The sequence below is a fragment of the Macaca thibetana genome, chromosome 4, assembly GCF_024542745.1.
Source record: "Macaca thibetana thibetana isolate TM-01 chromosome 4, ASM2454274v1, whole genome shotgun sequence".
Taxonomy (NCBI): domain Eukaryota; kingdom Metazoa; phylum Chordata; class Mammalia; order Primates; family Cercopithecidae; genus Macaca; species Macaca thibetana.
In genome coordinates, this window is record NC_065581.1 from 54879540 (window position 1) to 54905520 (window position 25981).

Here is a 25981-nt window from a genome sequence, read left to right on the forward strand (position 1 = left end):
ACATCTTCCAGCAATTGCCTCTCATGCAGAAGATGGGAGAGTAGGTTCCTTAAGAGTTGAGAGACTTGCAGAAAGCCATATAGCTTCTTCCTATGGGAGAAGAGCTATATGGTGGAGGGAAAGTGGAAGATAAGTAAATATTCAGAGTACATTTTTTGGGAAAAAGTGTGTAGCTTCTGAGCTCTTGTGCACTTTTAGCTGGGTGTGTGTTTGTGAAAGAGTGTGTGTGTGTCTGTATGTGAGTACGTATATATATGTATATATTCATGTGTATGAATAAGAGTGTGTAAGTGAGCATGTGTTTGTGGGTGACTGATTATCTGGCTAGTGTGATAATGCCACTTGCTGGCATGCAGGCTTTTTCATTATCTCTAGCTCAGTATACCAAGAAAAGAAAGAAAACAGTAAAAAAGAGAATGCATCCTGCTGTTAGCTGGATGCTGACTTTCTTTTTCTAGATCTGGCACTTTGATTCCTCACAACTTCAACTTTTTCCTAAGGAAAATGAATGTGCCAGTCTCTTACCTTCACCACCCCACTTTAATGAAGTTTCCTTCTATTACATCTATAAAACCCAAGGCTTAATTTTATTTGATGACACTGTCTTCTGCAGACACTTTGGTTTTCTTTTGAAGACACTAAGAGAGCCTGGAGCTCTGTGCCGATTTCCTCACTGGTACTGGCCACTGGGGAAGCTGCCTGAGACAAGGGCATCTGAAGGGACAGGAGCCTTGAACTCAGTTAATCAGCTGGAGACCCAGAGCAGTATCAAAACTGAGTTTTTGATTATGCATATTTATCCTGATTTCTACAGCTTCCTCATGCTCGCCCCTCTCCCCCAAATATTCTACAACACTGAACTATTTTATTCTGAGTTGTACTTAACACTTAGGAAGTTTTAACGTTTGCTTCATTAACATAACTGTTAGAAAGTGCAGGGGATGATGAGTTTTAAAAAATGAGTTTAAGATCAAGCGTGTGTACTTTTTGTTTTTCTTTATGGGGTTACATTGCTCATATTGTTTATGTTCAAATTATTGACTACTTTGCTGCTTGCATAAAAAAATGGCTGCTAATTTTTATGTATTTTGATCTTTGTTTTTATGGATGATGCAAGAAAATGATCAAGAGCTCAATTACACTTACTGGCATAATATTTGTTAATTGTGAGACTGTTAAAAAGAAACACGCCTTTGAGGATCAAGCAGAACCACCTCCTGTCCTCTTGTATAGAATAGTACTCCTATGAGGGAATGCTGCTAATGAAAAATTTATATATAACTTTGTGTAAAGGAAGTTTTTAAGTTCTGAAACGGAGTGGCATATAATTGCCTGTAATCTCTAGGCTGGTATTTTACTGTGGCACTTATTTGCTTCTCATTCTAATAAAATATTAACATGGTAAGCTAATTGTTTCTGTCAGAAACAAGTTGTTCAGCATAATAACCATTTTCTTCATTTGATAACGTGTCGTTTAACTTGGTAGAACTGTCTGAAAATTATGTCATGTTCTTTCCCATTTTCATATCTACTCTTGCTTTCTGGTTGCCCATTCTAGCAATACAAGACCAAGTCAAGCTACAAGGCTTTTGCAGCAATCCCTACAAACACATTGCTTTTGGAACAGAAGGTCAGTGTTGGCTCAAAAACAGTGAATTTTACGTTTCTAATGTGATTTTAAAAATGTTTTCTAAAATTTCTGTTGGGAAGATTTCTGTTTTAAAGTTCTGCCTTTACTAAAATAATATTCCGTTCTCAGTTTAGGATGATGTGGTGAAAACATTTTGGTGAATATAATTGTAGTAGACATTATTGGTTTATCAGTAGAGGCTGAATATGAGCCTAGAGATGTTTAATCCACTGTCAAGCTGCTTTGGGAAACTTGATTCAGATTTGGATAAATCCTTCTTCTTTGGAATTTTAAATAATTATTATATTCAAAAATTTTCATATCAAGAACTTTCATATGTATCCATATTGATCAAAAGAATTGGGGTAAAATGGGATTATTTGTGAACAGTTGGCCACATTGGTTGTTGACTGGTAAATACTTGGTGACTAACAGTGGCTTCCACCATTCCATCATAATACTGATACTCAGATATTATAGCTGAGTATTCAACTCAGCCTCATAGATTCCATTGTGGACTAAACCTCTTCACACATCCATTCTTGCCATCCAGTGGTCCCACTTTCATCAACAGAAGGGAAGACTGAGATGACGGTCAGTGACCCAACTGCTTTCACATGGCTCCAAGAGATTTTTGCTTTGCTATTAAGGGTCATTTATAATAAAATTATAGGTTGTTACGTAAGTAGGTAAATTAAATTAAAGCCTCCTGTTTAATAAGTATGTTATGCATGTTTAAATGAAAGCCAAATAGAGTTATATCAGAATCAAAGTGAAATGACTTACCAAGTCTGTGAAATTATCCATTTCATATATTACTTTTATGATTATGTATTTAGTCAATTTATTTCTCAAGGCACTAAGTCCATTTTTTTCTGTGTAATTATGGAGTTTCAAGACTGTTACTATCATTTATCAAAACGTTGTTTGCCAACCAGGTGGCATTTTGATCACTGGTTTATAAATCTACATTCTTATTCTTTTAGCATGATCTGAAGAGTAAAACCTTTGTATGATCTCTTATCTAATAAGCAGGAATTGTTAGTGGGATAAGTAGTGTATAGGTAGACATTAATTCCAAATTATATACAGGTAGTGTCCAATCTATGTTCTGTATATGTAAGTGCTTTGAACTGTAGGTTCACTAGGCTGCAGGAAAATCTGCAGCTTTTTCCCTAGCATCTCTCCTGAATTTCTACCCCTTATTGCCTGTTAAAAGATGAGATGGGACTAAAACACGGATTTCAGGAGACTTCAGGAGGTTGTGGAAAGGGACACTTTTCCATTGCCCCTTATTCCACACTTTAGGGCCATAATGGTGGGAGATGGTGGCAGAGTTCCCACACCACAGACTCTGCCTATTTTGGATGACTATTTCTGGAAACTTGTCACAAGTGTGTGCTTTCACAGATGTGGGAGAATCACTCTCCATCAGCAGTGAGACAAAGAGGAGTTAAGGAGCCTGCTTTCATCCTCATCCTTCCCTTATACTTGTCTCACCTCATCTAGGCACATTCTCCTGGAAATATGTTCTGCTACTATGTAAATTTCCTATTTAGAAAAATGAAAGTTAATCTTTCTGAAAGTCTTCTGTGAGATAAGACTAGATGTCAGTACTGTTTCCAGAATCTCTGTCCATTAGGATTGTTTCCAGAATTCTCTTCCAATTAACTAAATTATAGAGTTTATAATGTATTCATTAGTCAGTAAAGATGAAGAGTCATTAGTTTAATTTCCAATTTTATTAGAAACCCATTTCATAAATGTGTATGGTGGTATTGATGTATATTTAACCTATTATACAAGTTCATGTGCAAAAGATTTTGTGTTTTTAATTTTAAATAAAACGTTCTGTAGGAAAATTATTTCTATTTTTAGTACGAAATATAAACATGACATCTAAATTTAAAATAATGTTATTCCAGAGGGGGCTGAATATTTGTATAAGTACTAATGTAGGTTATTGTCTCTTGGCTAGTATAGTTTTTGGACCATAAACATTTAACTTATTCAAAGGTCTCAGATGTGATATGAATTTTTTTTCTTTAGGCCCTTTAAATTATTCCACATATTTTCTACAGGCTTTCCCATGTTATGTGTTCCTTAATAAGAAACTTTACTTTGTAAGAATTTTAAAATATCAAAGCCTTATCTAAAGATTTTATGAGTTACCTCCATTTTCAATGGTATTTTTTGAATGATATTGTATTGCTCCTTTCGGTGTTACAGTTTTAAAAAATAAATCTGGCAATTTAATCCTTTACACCCATCTGCATATACAATAGACTTTATCTTAATGCCGTTGAAATCAAAGGGATTTATTTCTGAATTGAGTGGGAAAATTAGGACTATAATCTTGAGGAACTCTTCTATTTATGGAAGAATAAAAATCTTGCAATATTTTAAATCACAGAAGGTTTTCTGAGATCTCTTTGATATAACACAGAACACCACCATTCAGGGGCAGGGTAATGTTGTAGATTCATTATAATACTTGGCTAGGGTCCATGCTGTGGAATGCCTTGAAGCTGGAGCTAACAAAAATAATTCATGTCTTAGCTATTTCAACAATTATCTCTCCAATTGGATTATACCCATGGTGGGTATCTTATGCCACATTCTGTTCTACAGCATATAGTATAACTAATGAGAAATGAGATTTACTTTTTAAAAATAATGCTATTTTTAAAAACAAGATTTTCTCCGAATTGAAATACAAGCATCTCTTGTAATGAGACATTAAGCTGTCATTGAATTACTGGATTGGTTTCAGTTTTAATCAACCCTGGATGAAGCCCATCATTTTTAAAAGAGTACACTTTGTTGGCAGGGAACATGAGGTTTCTGGTACTTCTGTTCTGTAATTTATTGTCCGCATCAAAATTTAAATTTATATCTTATTCCATATTCTATCATTTTTCCCCTGTGAACCTTTAAGAAGGAAGCATTTGTAGCTTAAGTCTTAAATAAGGATTTATAGGGAGAGATAAATGTAAGGTATGATTTTTATTGTGTTGGCTTCATCAGGGTCTTTGGCTTAACCTCCTGCCAATAATCATCTTCTCGAAGAATCACATGAGGATGAAATACCAGTGATTATGAAGTAATCAGATTACATTGTGACTGTCCATAGACTTTATTACATTATGTTCAACAATATACTAAGGTCTGTAGATAAAACAACTTTGATATGGACTTTATTTTTAGTCTTTGTATTAGTCTGTTTTCACTCTGCTGATAAAGACATAACTGAGACTGGAAAAATAAGAGGTTTAATTGGACTTACAGTTCCACATGGCTGAGGAGGCCTCAGAATCAAAGGCACTTCTTACATGGTGGCAGCAAGAGAAAATGAGGAATAAGCAAAAGCAGAAACCCCTGATAAATTCATCAGATCCTGTGAGACTTACTCATTATCATGAGAACAGCAAGGAAAGACTGGCCCCCATGATTCAATTACCTCCCTCTGGGTCCCTCCCACAACACATGGGAATTCTGGGAGCTACAATTCAAGTTGAGATTTGGGAGGGGACACAGCCAAACCATATCAGTCTTGATGTGTATATTGCTGTCTTTTTCAGAGAATGTTAAAAGTCTCTCTTTCATTGACTAGTTTTTCTTCTTATCTGAGTCTGACAGCAATAGGTAAAAACTTAAAATTAAACTGTTTGGCACATATTAATATTCCAAATAAATAGATTATTATTTTTATCATGTAATTGTTAAAGGAGGAGAGAATGAATGAAGAAGTATTTCCATAAAATCAAAGAATATGCACCTTTATTGTCTTACCAATGATTAATATTTTTCCATGAAAATATAAATTTTTTCCTTGAAAGTAATTTAAATTCTCTGTTTCCTTCCTCATAAGTATTTCTGAGCATAAAATTAGGGCTGGGGCTAGGTACAATGTTCCTAATAAATGGCATTACTGTCTGCCATTTTCATGATACATTTGATTCATAAGAAGTGTGTACTTGACAGAAGAATTCTGGAGCAGCTCAGTTTTATATACAGCAAAAAATAATTACAGGTTTAATTCTTTAAATGGAAAGTTATAGGATAAACATCTTTCCTTTGGTGCAAGGAATATAAAATTAGTTATTTTGACAACTAATAAAAACGATGGCATAAAAAGAGAAAGGCAAAATTGTGATATATCCTGTCAGCTATCAAGTCTATTTATTCTAAGTTGCCTCTTTGATTTTTTGTTTCATTTTTTGAAATGGGGTCTTGCTATGTTGCCCAGACTAGATTTGAGCTCCTAGTCTCAAGCAATCATCTTGTCTCAGCCTCTTGAGTAGCTGGAACTACAGGTACATACCACCACACCCAGCTAAGTTGCGTATTTAATTTTTTAAAGCATGAGTTGCTAAACTCCAATCTTATTAAACATATGTCCTTAGGTGAGAATATTTTAAAATCTCTTTATATCTTGGCGGGGTTTGATGGCTCATACCTGTAATCCCAGCACTTTGGGAGACCGAGGTGGGTGGATCACCTGAGGTCAGAAATTTGAGATCAGCCTGACCAACATGGTGAAACCCTGTCTCTACTGATAATACAAAAGAAAAATTTAACCGAGTATGGTGGCAGAATCCCAGCTACTCTGGGGGCCGAGGAAGGAGAGTCACTCGAACTCGGGAGGTGGAGGTTGCAGTGAGCCGAGATTGCGCCACTGCACTCCAGCCTGGGTGACACAGTGAGACTCAGTCTCAAAAAAGAAGATTTCTTTATGTTTTAAAAATTTAACAAAACCTTATTGCTAATTTAGCACATGACTTATATTAGAGAAACATTGCTTAATTTAGATTTTAGTACAAGAGGCAAATGTGTTCCCAATTTTTCTTTAATAATGGAGAAGAGTCCAGGACTCAAATCTATGGTAGATGGTTCTCGGGTAGTTGTCTACTGTGTGCATAATTTTAAAAAAAATTATCAAATTGTATTTAATTATGCATATTTACTGCTTTCTTTCTTTATCTTGAACTTTTTGAGGAGATGATATACTATATTCTTTACGAAACGTTCATTGAATAAATGAGTTTAGTTTGGGGCCATATAGGTCTGTAAAATTTCCAATCGTATTCCACAGGTTCTTAAGCATATGAAAATAAAGTAGACTACTGTATGCCAATCAAAACAACAATAGCAAAAGATCTTTCTTTAGGACAGAATAAGCCTCATCAATTCTACTTCCATGGAAAAGCTTATAGAATGGCCTTCTGCTAGAAGGGAAGTAAGCCGGCACCTTTTGAAGATTAGACAATACAATCACAACGACTACCATATTGAATACTCTAGTGTTTCAGATATTGAGCTAAGTGTGCTTTCATCTTCACAACTCTGTGAAGAATTTAATGCTCAAAGAAGCCAAGTAAATTCTCTAAAGCATCAAGGTTACTAAATTGCTAAATTGGACCTCAGAGGAGCTCTGATTGGCTCTCAGCCTTTCCTGTTCCCTACCTTACAGTGACATCAGCTAACTACAGTGAATTATTGAGAGGGATGTTGATATGGGATCCCTGCCTACAATACTTGTTTTCATTACTTGGTAAGATATATTTATATCTTCATTAAATGAGAGCAACAAGAGTATTTTGTTTTTATGTGGAAAAATTAAAAGAAAATGGGAAATAATGTCGCTCTGAGATGACTTGAGAGAGTGATGGATTACAAACCAGCTCAATTCGTTGAGCTACTGAAAGAGATGAGGCAAATTACAGTGAAGGAGGTGCTTCTGGAAATAAAGAACACCCTTCAGCCATCCTTAATTAAGTGCAAAAAAAGTATAGATTCTCCTACCATTGAGCTTTGCTGGAATGTGTTTGAAACCGGTTGGAATGGTTTGCAAAAACTCCCTTCTCTGTAGGAGGAACAAACATTTAACTTTCCAAAGCTCTTGGGAGTAAAATCACCAAGTATCTTCAGTTCTTGATATTTTTAAACCAATCATGTAAAAATATTTTACTGGCAAATATTCCTAGATCTTTAAAGTAACCCTACTGTATATATCTGCAAGCTCCTTCGGTTTGCAGTGTCCTTTTTTCCTTTCCTTCAGAGGTGAACGTTATTCAGACCTGAATCCCCAACTAGACAATCAAAGTGAGATTCATTTTTCTAACAATATCTACTATCCTACAAATGGTTTTGTATTAGTCCAGTAAGTATTTTGTAGTCCTTGGGGGATTTATTCTACCAAATAGCGGGTCATATTAATGAAGTATAGGAGAATTTAGGGTAAACATAATTTTGGGGGGTTGATTTGATCATTACTAAAATCTAATAACTCAGGAATGAAAACTTTGAAATTCAATCAAATAGATAGTCTAGGTATAACAAAAAGTTTACAGATTCTGTTAGATCATTCTTCCTTTGGAGGCAGTTTACTTTCCAACTCCCGATTTTTAGAACTTCATCTATATTTTAAGGGAGCAAATTAGACTAACTCAATATATTTGAGTAAAAAATGTTTGCAGTTTCATCAGAGGCACTCATAATTGGGAATACCTATTATAATTTATTGGCATACTTTTACACAAGGACTTTGATTTACAGTGCTTTTTCACATTTCTTGGCTCTGAATTTTAATGTAGTGTTAAGTTCAGAAACTATTTTCTGCTATGAGATTTATTTGGTGTCTTTTCAAAAGCTAAGCCCCAAAGTTGGCACTTCTGAACAAACTACCAATACTTCTAATGAGAGTATTTCTGATTATTTGTATTTGTTAAGAATTCTTTAAGATGAATGAGCTCAAAGAATATTCCATTTATGCCTCAATTTCTGTAGTCCAACTTGGTAAAAAATATACATTTTTAATAGCAATAATTTATTAGATAATATTTTAAGAGACTTTTACCCAAAATGAATAAATCTAGTGAAACAATATCTTCCTACTGGCTAGCTTGCCAAAAAGCAATCTCTGGTCAGAATTCTTACTAATGGAGATTTAAAATATGTTTTTAAAAGAAATTTTTGGACAATAGGAAAAGAAGCTAGAAGAAGTGTATATCACAATGATACATTTGACAAGTAACACACAGTCAATTAAAAAAATCAATTCTAGTAAATTTCAAGACTACTTAAGTTCAAAATAAGCCCCCCATCCAATTTTTAAAACATAGTCTGAGTATTTTGTGCCATTTCAAAATTTTAGCATTACTGACCTAGCACAAGTTATTTTCTAGTTTTCCGACGGACCTGAGTAGATAGTTCTGTCATTCTCTGAGTGAATTTCAATATCACAAGTAACCTAACAAAAGTTATGTTTACGAGCAGTAAGTTTCCACAGACTAATTAAAATGTTGATCTTATTTGGTTTGGGTTGAAAAAGGAAATAATCTCATTGCACTAGCATTGATTATATGCTCAAATCTTTGATGGTAAACAAATTTAACTGTAATATAGAGAAAGATACAGTTTATTTGTTAATTAAGTTACTCAAAGAGTTTAAATCACTTCTCTAGAGCATTTTACCAGGGAGTATTTAAATCATATTATTTCTGTGATTCATTTATTAATTTAACTTAACTTCATTTATTCATTGGTTTACCCAGTGATTAATCATAAAGACCTTTACTGAGCACCTATCATATTCTCTATCCTGGGCCTACAAAGATAAATATCATATTTTCTGTAGCCTACTAGGACAAATAGCCCAGTAGGGTAGAGATATAGTTTAAAAAGTAATTATGATACAATATACTTAAGATATGTGCAAAGTGATATGGTACCCCAAACAGAGAATGGCTGACTTTGCCTAGTGTTAGGCCAAGAAAGATGTTATAAAGGAGTTTGATTTGGATCTTCAGGATGAATAGGAATTCTCTAAGTGAACTGAGAGTCGATCTAGGAAGAGTTAATTGCATGTAGTTCAAAAGATCACCGCAAGTTCAAAGAACTCAAGTGGTTCTTTGTGGTTAAAGAGCAGCCTTCGAGTGAGGAGCATATGAAAGGCATTGTTGGAATGGTGAGCAAGAGACAGAACAAAATCCACTCCTGAGGAGCTGGCTCTTAGTCCTGATCTTTAATTTCTGACATTTTTTGTCTCCATAATTTTCACTATAGTAGAGGTCACATGTGGTGTGAGACCTAAAATTAAGGCCCAATATTGTGTGCTACCTTGACATCTGCTAGCATTGAGAGAGCCTCAAATGGCCTAATTGCAAGTTCCCCTCTTCACTCTGCTCCTGCAGATACGGTTCTCTAGCCAAACAACCCTCCTTATCCAACTGACCAGGTGCAATTCCTGAGTATACCTTAGTAATAGGTTCCAGTTCAAACAAGCCAATCATATCCTTTGGTGGAACCAGGGGCACATTACTCTCTGGATACCCACAACCCCTGGTTGTTCCTTATTGCGACGTCCATGTGGCCCTGCACGTTTTGTGGTGTCCCCCTTCCCTGGACTGTGAGTATATGTGACTAATAAACTGTCGTGGATTTTATCTGTATAGTGTCAAGTGTTATGTAACCATCTATCCCTGTAACACAAGGAAAGGAACCTCCCCCCCATTAACAAGATGAACAGGAGGTGATTGAAACAGCATGCCAGGAAAATACTAAACCATCTGAACACCAGTGAAGAGTTATTTTTGTGAAATTTTCAGTTCCCTGCCAATCATTTCTCATGAGTAATCATAATTTTAAAGAATGAAGAAAGAAAGCACAAAATAGATTTTTGTTATGGTAAGAAAGAAGCAATCTTGAATGTTTTTATTAGGTTATCATAACAAACCTTCCAAATTTTGTTACTTAATACCGAAAAGTGGATTTTGAAAACAAAAATTTCCAGACAATATTTACCTGTATGAGCTATTAAAACATGGGATAGTAAAATTTTATCTTTTAAAGTCACTTTTCTGAATTCTTAGGGGTATATCCCATGCCAAAATGGCAGTTCTAGCATCTCGACCTGGTAATTCCCAATTCTTAGGGGGTATGTCCCATGCCAAAATGGCAGTTCTAGCATCTGGACCTGGTACCTCTTGGTCAAGGCTAATAGTTCTGGATGGAGATCCCTGGTTGTTAGAAGGGGGAAAAGAGATTTTGATGAGCAATGGATTCCATGGTTTCACAATTGGCGTAACACCTTCTATCAGGATATATCTACCACAGAATGGGAATAAAGAAATGAGAAATACGAGGTAAATCTAAATAAGAGGAGAGGGGAACCTGTAATTCTAAAAAGTTATATAATACACGACAATAGAGAACTGAGTCTTTCATTTGTCTGTTTATAAATCTACCGGAACATATATATTCAAGTGACGATATTTCTCTTGAAAATAACTGCATTGTGCCTACAATTGCTTATTGCATTTTTGGTAACCTCTTTTATAACTGTCTTCAGAACCCATGGCATATATTTTTTCTGTAACCTTTCTGGCTGTAGATTTTCAAACTTTGAAAGTACACTGAAACTAGATTGCTTGAAAAATTTCCTGTTGTAAAATACCTATAATCGACGATCAATTTAAAAAATGCATTAAAAAACAAGTCAAACCACATGAAATTGACATCTTGGCAAGTGTTTTTCGGTTAAATACTGACAATTTTATGTGTATTCAGCCCAGTATAATGCTGAGTTCACTAAAAAAAAAAAACAAAAAACAAAAACAAAAACAAAGAACCCAAAAGGCAGGGGAAATCCCCAAGGGTCAAATACTAAAAGCAGGCTGAAATTCAGAACGTTTGTCATGGTGCTGATGCTCTGGTAAAATAGAGAACGGGAATTGCATCCCCATTAAGAGGTCAGGATTTTTGAATTGTCACACTCTCAGTTGCAAGAAGAATGATAACATTTTTTTTTTTCAAAGGGAAATGACAATCCTGCTTTTTTTTTTTATTTTTTTTTAGAGACAGTGTCTTACTCTGTTGCCCAGTCTGGAGTGCAGTGGTGTGATGAGGGCTCACTGTAGCCTCGAACTCCTGGGCTCAAACATCTTCCTGCCTCAGTCTCTCAAGTTTCTGAAACTACAGGTGTATGTCACCACATTCAGCTAATTTTTAAAATTTTTTATAGAGATGAGATCTCACTATGTTGCCCAGGCTGTTCTTGAACTCCTGGGTTCAAGTGATCCTTCTGCCTCCGCCTCCCAAAGTGCTAAGATTACAGGTGTGAGCCACCGTGAATGGTCATAACATTTTCTTATAGCAATCTAGGCTTAGGGTAGGAAAAAATGACCTTTAGTCACGAGCCTACCCTGAGACAGGTTTGAGATTTAATTTATACAATCTCTGTGATAAAATATGTGCTGAAAATTGAAATTTGAATTAATTTTAAATTAGCTTGCCTTATTCTGCTTCTGCAAATAGAGAAGTAGCTTGTATTGGACCAACTGTTTTACAGATAACAATGATAAACTCTGGATAAGAATATAAAAAACTATCTGAAGGTACTGAAGCATGACCAAGGCAGGTAGAAACTGCAGTAGAGTCAACGCTTGCAAGAAAAATATGGCACTAGGTTGGTTTCTAGATTTTATAGTTTTTCACCTTATGGGTAGTCCCTCGTCTGGTCACAATGAAGTAGTGAAAATTCAGCAACAACCCAGCAGACTTATTAGATGAGGAAACAGAGAACAGTGTAAGGTCATACAGAAACTAGAAAATGAGGGGAGAATCTGGAAAAGAGAGTGCCAAATGGAGCCCTAAATGTTGTAGATAAACTCTGCCCAAATCTCTGGATGACTATTGAATGTGCCCATTAGACCCAGCAGAGGAGAAAACAATGAAATAGAGATTTTGCCTAGTTCCCATCATTAGGGAGACAGGGAGTTTGAAGCCAAATTGGCTGTATAAGCAAAAAGAACAAAGCTGGAGGCATCATGCTACCTGATTTCAAACTATACTACAAGGCTACAGTAATCAAAACAGCATGGTACTGGTACCAAAAGAGATATATAGAGCAATGGAACAGAACAGTGGCCTTAGAAATAATGCCACACATCTGCAACCATCTGATCTTTGACAAACCTGACAAAAACAAGCAATGGGGAAAGGATTCCCTATTTAATAAATGAAGTTGGGAAAACTGGCTAGCCATATGCAGAAAACTGAAACTGGACCCCTTCCTTACACCTTATACAAAAATTCAATCAAGATGGATTAAAGATTTAAACTTAAGACCTAAAAGAAAAATGTCTTTATGTTAAAGAATAGTTCATCAAATATTTTTTCTTGGAATATTCATACATACAAGGCTTTCTTTGAAGAGACTTTTCTACTCCAGTTGTATGACTAGAAACCTCATATAAGAACTATTTCATTTATCACTAGGCACTAGATGAACCAGCCAAGACTGAAAGTGTCTCCAAGGACAACACATTAGAACCACCAGTGGAGGTAATAACTTCAGATTACCCCTGCTTTTGGTATGCAATCCCAAAACTTATTGCTAACCCAGTACCTGGTTTCAATTCTTCCAGCTGTATTTCCCTGCACAGCTCAGGCAGCAAACTGAAGAGCTCTGTGCTACCATTGATAAGGTCTTACAGGATTCCTTGTCTATGGTAATGCCTTAGACTAGAATATGCAATTCAAACATTTGCTTTGCTTCTCTTCATTTTCCTCTACTTTAGTATGATGCCTCACAGGCTTGTTCTTTTCTTTCCTTTTCTCTTCTTCCTTCCTTCCTTTCTTTTTTTCCAGCATTCTTCTGATTCTCCTTCAAGGTCCCCAAAGACATTGTTGGGTTCTGACACAGTCAAAGTATGTATGTATTTAATATAATTTATGGAACCATAAGATTTATTAGATCAATGATTTCCAAACTGCAAGTCAAGGTCCAATAGTGAATTGAGAAATAAATTTAGTGAATAGCAATCAGTCTTTTTTGTAGAATTTTAAAGATAGCAAATATTAGACTTGGTTTCAAGTAATGTATAGGTTTTGTTGACATTTGATTACATGTACACATATAATGCAAGGTAAGTCTATACAGGGTTGCAAAGTAAAATCTATTTCTGTGGGTCAAGTTCAAAACAATTTGAAAGCCAACATATTAGACTATTTTTTTTTTACGTTGACATTTAGAATGTATAATTTGTGGCTCATTCTCACTCAAATTATAGATTCAATATTTATGGAATTTATAGTCACTTAAAAATAGAGAAGTAAAAAATGAAGTAGACTAAAGTAAAATTAGTCTAAGAGGTTTAACAGAAGTAATATTTCTAGAATTTTTTTCTTTTCGCTGATTGAATTTATTTCGTTATTCTTTGACTCAAAGGGAAATAAAACTGGATATTTTAGATTGTTAGAGTACTACTAAACTATTAATTGTTGTAATTGTGTACATATTTCCTTTTTATAAAATAGTTATTTTCATTTGTTATTATAAAATACTACATTTCTCCAAATTATTTTTTTCAAACAGTTAAGCTCTACTCATCTAAATTTCAAAATGCCTATGATTTTTCCTTTACTGATAATTGTTAGTTATTAGTTACTGTTTTTCTTTTTTTTGTTCAGCCTTATTTATTTATTTCCTTGGAATTAGTATACTTTTTTCCTGTCCTTTCTTAAAACATGGAACACTGTGCATCTAAAGTAATTTTCAAATGTACAGAACTGTACATAACTAGAAGAGTAATCCTAATTTTCAATTGGAATATTATCAATAAATATCCATTAGTAATGACATATAAAACCCAGTAATCAATTGTTATCATATTAATTATATTTTAGCAGAGGACCCACAAATGGATAATTATAATTTCTGTATTTGAAGTCTATTTTGTTATATATCCTTTAAGCCTTTTAATATAAAACTTTGACTTGTCAGATATTATATCAATTTTAAAATATATATTTTTTCTTATTTCATTTGTTGAACATGTAAAAGACCTGTATTATATTAAATATAATGAGAATGGGATTTAAGAAGTTATATATGGATAATAATCTACATTACTGGTTTCTTTAACAAATATTTAATGCTTATGGTGTTAAAAAAAAACCCAGTATTTTAGGCTACTTTGTTCAAGGCAATTTTTCATTCAACAGGTATTTATTAAGCACCTACTGTAAGTCTGGTACTGCAAGGCACTAGGAACATAAGCAAGGCTGAGTAACCTAAGGCACATGCTTTGAATGTAGTGATCAAGGGGTAGAATTCAAGCTGAGACCCAAAGGTGGAAAAGAGCCAGCAACAGAAATTTTGATCAGGAATAATAGCTTTCAGGTACAGAAACAGGCATGTGTAAATTTCCTGAAGCATGAAAGAGCTTAGTGTGTATGAAGATAAAGAAGACAGCCAATGTGCTTGCTGTACACTGAGCTAGGGATGAACAGTGCAAATGATGTTGAGAAACTGGGTTAAGCACAGTAATTTAAACACTTATTTGCCATGGCATGAAGCTTTTATTCCAAAGAAAATGGGGAGACATAAAACCATGGTGGGAATAATACGAAACTATAGAAGATGATCAATATGGCTGCTGTGAGGAGGCTCCTGCAGTCAGGGAAACAGTCAGTGGTGGTGTGGTCTGAATAGGGTGGGTTCAGAAGAGCTAGAGAGAAGCATGACCGTTTGAGGCTTGCGGAGAGTTTGGGTGCGGGTAGTGAAGGAGAGAGAAGAATCATGAATGAACTACAGGTCTCTGCTTTGAGGATAGACAACAACGAAGGAAGAGCTGTATAGTGGCAGGCAGAGGGTTATGTCAGTTTTAGACAAGGATGAGTTTGAAGTGCTTATCAAGAAAGCTTAAACCTGTGTGTTTGAAGCTGATCGGAGATATTTGAGGGTCATTTGCACATAGACATTGTAAGTGTCCTGTACAGAGCTCCAAGGAACATAACATCACAGGTCTGAAAAAGGAGATGGAGAGCCAGTAAATGATAATGAAAAGGCTTTTATGGTAAGAGGAAAGTCAGAGCAGTGTGATATCATGGAAGCTATAGAAGAGAGTGTTTCGAATATAATGATGTTGATTGCGGCCAAGGGTCAGAGAAAGATAAGTCTAAAGGAATGTTTATTAGATTTGACTTGTATATTTTGAAACCATATTGCTGGTGCTTGTGTGTTGGCATTCATTCTCGTTTTTGAGTTTTTAGAAGCTTTATCGGCATATATAATCATTTTTTAACTTAAGGTTTTCCTTCTGAGTATTAATATAGTGACTTTTTATTTATAATTTCTAATTGTTGTTTTCCTAGATGTATCATTTACTGTTACTTTACTTTTTTTTATACTCTTTTGTCTAATTTTCTTCAGAACAGCGTATTTCTGGATATAATTTTTACAGTCAATCAGATTCTATTTACCAGGGACCTTAAGCCACTTATAATTATTGCAATTCTTGTTATGTTAGGGTGAATTTTTGCTATCTTATTTCGTGTTTTCTATTTAAAATGTTTTTATTTCTCTTGTTTTTTTTTTTCTGCTTTCCTTAGGCAATTTTGATATTTACTAGTTTAAACATCTTGAAAATTTTACTTTATATCTTGTTACTTCTGGTAGTTACATGTACATTCTTAAAGACAATTATTATGCTTAATTTTGTATCAATTTTAAAACGTATAAATGTTTTCCCCAACATTTTGTAAGCACTATAGCACTTTTCACTTTCTACTTGTTTTTAATCAACCTGTATATAAAAACACAAGCACATACACATACAATTTATTAGTATTGTTTTGAACTTTATGTCTGAACACTTCTTGATCTTTCCTTTGTTTAGATACTTATTTCTGATTTAGATCCTTATTTTGCACACATTCAAAGCTTTTTCCTGGGTTTATTGTTTTTCTTGTTGGAATCTTGCTTCAAGTTGTATAAAGCAAGATCTTTTTGTGTAGATTTTGTGAGCTCTGTCCATGATAACATCTTTATTTTGCCTTTTCGTTTAAATTATAGTTTTGCTGCAAATAAAATTGTGTAGGTCCTCTTTCTTCAACATTTTCCCCCTAGGTTTCTTTTTCTTCAACAGCATACTTATGAATTATTTTGTCAGCATGATACTCGTTCCTCGGCTATAGAGTGATCATTTACAGAATTGCTGTATAAGCTTTTCTGTATAAAACTTTATCTTTATGTATGATCTTACAGATATTTTTTATGATGTATCTAGGCATGCATTTTTTTCTTGTATATTTTGATTGTTACCCTTTATGACCTTTCATATGAAGTCTTCGATCTTTTCTTTCCCTTACATTCTCGGTAATTTTTAATCATTATTTTTGCAAATATTTATTCCCACATGGGACTCTTATAATACTGATTTTGTCACTTTTGATTGTGTATTTCATGTCTCTTACTCTTCATATTTTTCTATTTATTATTTTCTAATTCCTTCAAGAGGAATCCTTGATCTAATATTCCAGTTCAAGATTTTGTTCAGTATCTATTCTTTCCTTCAATTCCTGTCTTACATTCTTTGTTGAAGCTGACGTAATTTTTTCTTCTAAATAAGATTTATTGAGGCATAATGTAATCACTGTAAACTCCATCTTTTTAGTTTACAGTTCTGAGTTTTGACAAAAGAATCCAATCATATAATTACTACCTCATTCCAAACAAAACATTTCCATCAACTGAAAAAGTTCCCTGTGCTCCTTTTTAGTATATACTTCCCTCTAACCCAAGTCCTGGGAAACCACTTATCTTTTCATGTGTTCCTATGCTTTTGCCTTTTCAAGAATATCATATAAATGTAATTATATAGTCTGTAGTCACTTTAGCCTTTACTTAGTAGAAGGCATTTGAAATTCATCCACATATCATTGCATGGATCAGTAGCTCTTTTTTTTTTTTTTTAATTGCTGATTAGTAGTCCACTGTGTGGATGTTCCATCCTTTGTTTATCTATTCACCAGTTAATAGATGGTTGGGTTATTTCTAATTTGGAGCTATTACTAATAAAGCTTCCAAGAACGTTTGTAAACAAGACTTTGTATGGATATATGATTTCACTTATCTTGGGTAAATACTTAGGAGTGGAATAGAGGAACCATTGTTTTCTTTTATAGTATCTAAGTTTTTCAGATGTCTTATTATGTTTCCATGGAAACTCAAATTTCCCTGAGCATGTCAACTAAGTTGGGTGTATATATGCCTGGTTCCTGGGGTGGCAGGTCCTGAAACCCAAGTCCTAGCACTTGTCGATTCTGGTGAGGTTTATTTATTTATTCTTTAAGAGCAGGAGGAGCATGTGCTTCAGAAGGGAGAAGTGCCATAGTATCAACCAGTTCCCACTTGCCACTTCCTCTCCACCCTGGTGACCCTGACCCTCCTTTCTGCCTCCCTGCACCTCTGCTTATGGTATATTCTTCTCTTCCAATAGCTGTCCCAGTCATCACTGCTAAGCAAGGGATCAAGGGAAAGATTCATCAGAAGCTGGCCAGTTGTTGAAACCTATAGTTAACTATTTTCTCCCCGAAGGCTGAAGGACCACTTTGATATTGTCTTCATTGTTACCTCTTTTTACTACCCTCAGATTTTAGTAGTCCCTCACTTCACCCCATTGATCTTATCTCTGATGTTTAAATGTGTTGTGGCATGAGAAAGCAGGGATAGAATATGTAAAAATAAAACAAAACAACTATTTTGAAATGTTTGGCTGTTAAAAGGAAAAGGAAATTAGGTTGGTAGTAAGGTCAAGAAAGAATTTTTTGTTTTGTGAAGCTGAAAATGACAGATCAAATTTGCATATGGTGGCATTGGTCTCAGCAGAGAAAGAAGTACTAATTCTAGAGAAGAAGGGGAAATAAAGGTCTGAATATTTGTGCCCCACCCACCTACTGAGAATTCATATGTTGAAATATATGAAGGTATTATCAGATGGGGCCATTAGGAAATGATTGGGTCATGAGGATGGGGACCTTATGAATGGGGTAAGTTCCCTTACAAAACAGTCCTGAGAGAAACCTCTTACCCTTTCCACCATGTAAAGACATACAAGATGGCCTCATCTATGAACCAGAAGTGGGCCCTCACCAGACACCAAATCTGCTAGTGCCTGGATTTTAGACCTCTTAGTCTCCAGAACTGTGGAAAATAAACTTCTGTTGTTTATAAGCCACTCAGTCAATGATATTTGTGATAGTGGCCCGAATGTGCTAAGATCATTTGATAATAAGCTGAAAATGTCCTTCATTGTAACAGGATGGAAAATAAAGGACATGACAGCTACAGATGCAAGAATGTTTGTAGTTTGGTGGAAGAGAAATAATTTTAGAACCAATATCTTTAGTTATTTCATAACTAACACCTTTCAATGAAGTAAAATGTAAGATCATTAACTAAGATTGAGGGGAGAAGGTGTGATAGGGATGAATTTTAAAAAGTTAAAAAATGTTTATATATTCTACTTTCAATTCCTTTTCTCCAGTTTCCTCTTAAATCTCCTTTTTTATGTCACCAAAACCACTTTTTCCAAGGTTCCTGAAGTCCTCTGCATTGCAATAAACCCAGTCCTGAGTTGAGATGACAGCAACAGAATTTGAGACAGTTGCTCACACCCTCCTCTTTGATACATTTTCCCTCTAGAGTATTTTAGAATGCCTTACTCTATCTGTTTTTCCTCTATCTCCCTTTTTGTTATTATTTCTTAGTCTCCTTTGCTGGTTCATCTTCTTCTTCACAAACTGTTAATGTTGGAATGCTCTAGTCATGAGTCCTCAAACATCTCATTTCTCTGTATATTCATTCCTTTGGTGATCTCACTCTGTTTTATGTTATAAAAACTAACTACATATATGCTGACAACTCTATTTCTAGTCCACGATTCTCTCTCAAACTGCAGACTTCCAAATACCTACTCTTCATTTCCATTTAGACTTCTAACAAATGTCTTATCCTCAATATGCATACAAATAAAATCTAGATTTTCTCTGACAAAATGATTCCATATGTTGCCTTCTCATCTCCATTGGTAGAATTTTACTCTTTCATTTGCTCAAGGCCAAAAACGTTGGTGTCATGTTTTATTCTTCTCCTCCTCTCACATTTCACATCTCTTCTATAGAAATCCTGTTTCTACAGCTTCAGAAGATGTCGACTATGGTTATTTCATGGCTTCTGCACTACTGAGCCGCTGTGTTTTGTTGGATAGTACAAGAGTTTTGTCCCTATACCTCTGACTCACAATAGTTTATTCTTAACACATGAAATGCAGAGAACCTTTTAAAGCATAAGTCAGATCATGACCCTCCTCTATTTAAAGCCAGAAGTGCTTACACATTTCCCTCAGAATATAAGCAAAGTCCTCACAAGGTCCTGGAAGGGCCTGTATGGTCTGGTGCCCCAATGCTTCTGTGATTGCCTTTTTCTTCCAACTCTCTCCTTTACTCACTCCATCCCAGCCCACTAGCCTCCTTGTTGTGCCTTGGATGTGTCAAGCATGCTCCTGTCTTAGCACATTAGTTTCTTTTCAAATCAGTTATATCACTGATCTTTTTATAGTTTCTATCATACTGTGAAAAATGTTCTGCCTTCATCTCCAAAATCATGGTTAAGTATGGTTGTTTTCAGTCTGGTTCTGAAAAGACACATGTCTTAATCTCTGGGGGTCTTTTTTTTTTTTGGTTGTTTATTATTTCCGCTCATCCTCATTCACATTGTCTTGCATTTTTGTGTATCTGAATCTGATGGTATGCTAGATATCCTATTTGAAAATTTCTTAATAGAAATGGAGACTTCATATGATATTACCTTTCCATAGAAAGTCTTTTTTTGTTGTTTCTGTCAGACACTGGGAGCACTAGCAAGAAAAAACTACCTGAATTTAATTTAAGGTTCTGAGATTATTTTTTTCTGGACAGTCATCTTCAGATGATTTGATACCAGGCTGAAGACTATGTGAGTCTTCTGGGTCACTCTTACTCCTAGGGACCCAATCTGTTCTTGGCGAGCCCTGGTTGACTTTTCTCTATATATACCTGTGAGATATCAAAAGTTTGGGTTAGCTTCTCAAGCAACTCATCATTATTTGCAAACATCCCCAGGGCAAAAGCAGTTCTGAAATGCTGAACTTCTCTCTTCAGGTTCCCATCCTCTTTTGATTTTGCCCAGCAATTATTAGCTCTCTTTTTAGTTCATTGATGTATTTGATTAAATATTTTTCAATATATTGGTCAGTTTTTTATTGTCCTTTATGGAAAGATTATTTCCAGTTTTCTATCCACAATTCTCAGTGGAGAAAATCCACCTTAGAAACTTTGCCCTTGTTCCCTCTTGTTAGAATGCTCTTTATTTAGAATACCACACACTCAACTCCCTTACTCCTTCAAGTCGTTGAAGTCTCCTTCAAATGTCACCTTCTCAACACTGATCATCTAATTTAAAATTGTAAACTCCCAGCACTCTTGACCTCCTTAACATCTAGGTGGTCCAGAAAAATATGAGGTATTTTATAGAAGCAAATAAATTTTTATCTGGAAGCGCATATATTGCCCTAGGCTTCAAATTATTTCTACTCTTTTTCATTGCATTTATTCCTTTCTAACATATAATTTACTTATTTATGATTTCATTGCTTATTTCTCTTCTTCCAGAATGTGAACTCCTCAATGGTGGGACATTTTTTCTCTTCTGTTTACCAATAAGTCCCAGGGGTGTGGAACAGTGACTGGCACACAGTAGATGCACAATAAATATGTGTTGAGTGGATGAATGAATCAAATAGCTATTTCATCTCAGAAAGTGGGCCTACAAAAGCAGAATTTGGGGCAGTACCAAATGCACATTTGAAATTGATAATTATTAATTTAAAATAAAATTAATTAATTTGTTTGAAAGAGTTTCTCCAACAATGTTTTGCATCTCAGATACAAGTATGGAGAAAAATGGATGGCAAGGCCAATTTAGGGTTGAGTTCTTTTTTTTGGAAGTGAACTTGTCACAGGAAGAGAGAAGATAAAAAAATAGAAGTATTAAAATGACTTATAATATTAAATAATACGAGCTAAGAGGTAAAGCCGGAATAACGCTGATGAAGGTCAGTGATTTGGAAGTCCCAATGATGTGGATGTTGTACTAGCAGCATTAGAGAAATGAAGATGATGGATAGGAGGTAGAGGTCTGAGTGTGGGACATTTGTAATTGAAATTTCTGAGAGTTTCTGTTTTACTGGCGAAGGTAAAATTAAGAAGCTTTCTGGGAGTGAATGATTGAAATGGAGTAGATGAGAACATCTTTGGAATTGAGGAGCTCAAAAAGTTGAAAAGACAGAGATTTCTACATGAGTTTTGAAATAGGCAAAAATTACAGAAGAAATGTGAGGAAAGAACTATTATGATCTATGAGTTAACATCATCAATAAATAAGGAGAAATTAGCAGAAAGTTGATAGATAAAGTCAGTGAAAAGAATAATCAAGTGATATCATTTTATAAAATAATTTTCAAAAAAAGATATTGTATAGAGAGACCAATGTTTAGAAAGTCTCAATTGAGAAGAAGGTGAACACATTCCAGACGTTAAGTCTATTATTATTTACTTTATTATTTCAGAAGTATAATTGTTTTTATTTTCATACAGACTCCCACAACTCTTCCAAGAGCAGCTGGTCGAGAAACCAAATATGTAAGTACCTTTATAATTATACACACTGTTTTTCAAATGGGTGCCTGTGTATACTTTGGAGAGAACACAATTATACAGTAATTTAAATAGAATTAATTGATTTTTTAAATAAGTTAAAGGGTAGGATGATATGATTGGCTCAGATACAGAAAATCAGGTTATGTCAGAGATAAAACATCAGGTATGCTTATCAAATAAATTTGTTCTTAACTGAGATCTAGTTGGATTAGTTTAGCTAAATAAAACAGAACTGCCACACCTGCTTCCTGATTTTCTAGTTATCAACACTTAGATGACATTTTCATTTTTGTAATGGTTTATTATGCTTATCGAATAGTCAACTCATATACTTGAAATATTAAGATTTTTCCATTTCTAATGGGATTGCCAGTTTAATCAACTTTGACTATTTTGTTGCTTTCCTGCATTTAAATTATTAACAAATAAACCAATTTCCACTTTTGAGCAAAAACAGATCGATCATGGATAGATATAGACTCACATTCAAGTCAAATAATTATGAGTAGCTGGCTCTGAGTGTGTTAGACATACACATACATAGCCTCATCCCAACTCCAGTGTTCACTCACCTAATAATTGTATTTTCCATCATGTGGTCAACTTCTGCTTCTGACCAAATGTATTCTAGTAGAAACAAGATTAACTCCTTAGTAAGTATTTAGTTTTAAGTCTAAAACAAATTAGTAAACTATTCCATTTAAGTTACGCATTTGTAGTTTTTATCATAATTATGAAGAGTAAATAGTTATTAAATGTGTATTTTGTGCCATATCATCATTGTAATTTATACAGTTCTTCCTCCATTTGAATCTCCCCAAGGAAAGTAATAAACTGGGTGAAATTACTAAATTTTATAACATCCAGAAAATCGTGTTCAGAGGATGTGGGTAGGAACACTGCTTAGACCATTTTCTGGAAGTTTCACTGTTATTTTTCATTATTATTGGAAGCCATTGAGAGTAATACTTAAAAATAATGAAGGCATTTAGTAGACTAGACCCAAGTTTAAAATCAGTGTTGCTTTTAGGTAGCTATCTGATTCTGGGAAAATTACTCACCATTTTACCTTTCTGTGCCTTTGTTTCTTCATCTATGAAATGGGGATACTAATAATTTTCTTACGTAAGATTTATATTAGCTAATCTATGAAAAGCCCTTAATGCAATCCTGATACAAAGGAATTGCTCGATAACTAAAAGCTTTTTCTTTCCTTTCCCTTTTTCCTTTATTCACACCTCCTTTCTTCTCTTCCTCTTATCTATCTTTGGAAGACTAGAAGTATCTTGATTTAATTGAATTCCTTGATTCGTTATTGAGTACAAGAAAAGAAAGTTTCCTAAAGGTGTTTCTATACTTTTTGTGACTAATACATTTTACAAGAGCCAGACCCCCAAAAAAGTCACTGGAATTTTTGCTCTGTCACTCACCTTCTTATCTTACCTACTCTGGCATTTCAGCAAAATGTCTCTAATTAGATTAGTTTTCAATAGGTTCAGAGAGTTGTTGTCATTATCCATTCCTCTCTGGGAGTGGTTAATTTGGTAGCAATTGAAATGATTCTGGAGCGACTTCTTCAATCTCCATAGTTAGAAATTATTTGAAATTATTCTTTACTTTCAATCAATTATCATACTTAATTAAAGCATGTTAACTTTCATGCCTTTAATGTTGTGAGAGCATTTAAGTTATTCAAAGTTAAGAATGAACCATCAAACAGCTTCAGTATAGGCCAGAACAAATATAAACTCTAATTCAGATAAGATTCTTGACCTTAATTAAAATTCGTTTCTTGAGTAAGAAGCTTTGTTTTTACTTTATTTTACAACATGACATTTGAATTGTTGTTTGTGGCCCCTAAAATACGTCCGTGTCTTTTGGAAGACCATAAGGGATCATTTTACAACGAAAGGTCAAAACTAGTTTGGCGCCGGCTCTCGGATTAGTCATATTTGTACATATTCGGCTGTAGTTATTACAATTTACTAGGTGATGTCTGATACATTTAGTTTGAGGAGAAAAGATTAAATTTTAGAGCAGAAGTCCACTTTAGCTATAAGCTTTAGTCTTGAGTGAACAAGAGCTTATCTTGTATGTCTTAAATACAGTATGTTCTGATTTTTTAAAAAGAATGACACTGTAATATTTTCTTCTAAAAATTCTAATATTTGTATTGACTCAGTTATGGGATGTCTCACTTTAAGTATGAGTTTACTAGCTGTGATTTAATTAATTCATTTATCACTATATACTTCTCTCTTTCCCATGACAACTAAAAAGCGACTCTGAGAAGTCTATTTCTGTAACATTTCAATATTTCACCATCTGTCTTCAAACTTTGGAGAAAGTTGTCATCTTCAGAGTATACACCTGCTGGGACTCAGTGAGTCCTTGACTTTGTAAATATTCTTAGATTAAATTCAAAGGCAGGGATCATGCAGGTTACCAACTCCTATACCACAGAGGAGGTTGAATAAAGGGAAGACATAAATTAGAGCCAAGAAAAAAAAGTTTGGTTACACTTGAGGATATCCTGAACAAGTTAGTACTGACCACCTAAAATTCCTATTTGTGGAGGCTCTTTAAAAGTATATCTGATTACTACACATTATATGTCTCAAAACACCACTATGCAGCCCATGGATATGTACAATGATTATTTGTCAATTAAAAAATAAAATTAAAAAGATATAGTATATAATCTATGGATCAAGACTAGTAGAAAAACTAGTCACTATTTCTAGCCCTGTTATTCAGTTTTCCACCACTATTCATTGATTCAACAAATATTTATTGAGTGTCTACCAAGTACCATTCACTGAGGAGTCACTGGGGTGAGAGGAGTGAACACAATGACAGGATGCCAATTTCTGAAGCATATATTCCAATGATAAGACAGATAGTAAACAGTTAAAATAGTAAATGAGCAAGAAACTTTATTGTAGAAATAGAGAGGAGGTAGCCAGAGAACCTATTGATGTTAAAACCAACTTACAAATTTGCTAGTTTTCAATGTATTCGTAGGTTTTCCAGTTTTCCTGGGATAATTATAATGGTTTAATAAAAGAATAAGAAAGTGTATGGCTAATTCCGCTTTATAGGCCTTTGGTGAAAGACTGTCTTCTCTGGAAAAAAAAAAGAAAAAAAAGAAAAATAAACAAGGAAAATCAACTCACAATAATGTTTCTTTCTTTGGGTCTTTATTGCACATATTGTGACATTTCATACAGTCTGTTTTTTAGGATGAGCCAGGTGCAGTAAGAGCAACACTAATTCAGACTAATTAAAGTAAAGGTTTTCTCCAGTCTGTGGTGGTCTTAAAATGCAGGCTATTTTAAAATAATTTAATTGGGATTCTTTTAAGTGTAATAGAATTGTAACTGGGCTAACAATATGTTGAACAGGGAGTGAGCCTTTGGTCACTTGCAGGATTGATTAATTTATTTCATTCGATTATTTTAAAAAGATGCTAAATTCAACAATAATAATAACTAATATTTTGAGCTCTTACCTTGAAAATAAAGCTTAACTATCTCATTTAAACCGTATACCAAAACTATGAGGTGGGTATTATTATTTTAAAATTTCCATTATACTGAGGGGGAAAACAAGTCTGAGAAGTCAGAGTAGGCAAAACCCAACCCAAGTTTTCTTCATGTCAAAGTTTCTGCCATTGATACTTCTATATACTTGTAGAAGTGTAAGTACATATGGAAATAGTTTGCATTCTTTAAATATTTTATCCATTCATATTTATACCCTGGCTCCAAATTATTTCTTCATGCCCAATAACCTTCAGCCTAAACT

At 34.4% G+C, this 25981-nt stretch overlaps 1 protein-coding gene across 15 annotated transcripts in view; it reads left to right on the top strand.

The window, feature by feature from the left end:
- The window catches only part of MLIP (muscular LMNA interacting protein), a 257064-nt gene that overhangs the window by 136003 nt on the left and 95080 nt on the right, over positions 1-25981 (top strand). For 12 of the 15 annotated variants that reach the window (XM_050789010.1, XM_050789004.1, XM_050789008.1 and 9 more), the window contains 5 exons: positions 1559-1630; positions 12911-12976; positions 13060-13143; positions 13283-13342; positions 22112-22156. In XM_050789010.1, the coding sequence (XP_050644967.1) occupies positions 1559-1630; positions 12911-12976; positions 13060-13143; positions 13283-13342; positions 22112-22156 (327 nt within the window). The remainder of the gene's footprint in view (positions 1-1558; positions 1631-12910; positions 12977-13059; positions 13144-13282; positions 13343-22111; positions 22157-25981) is intronic. The other 3 variants (XM_050789000.1, XM_050789001.1, XM_050789006.1) reach the window with 3 other exon arrangements.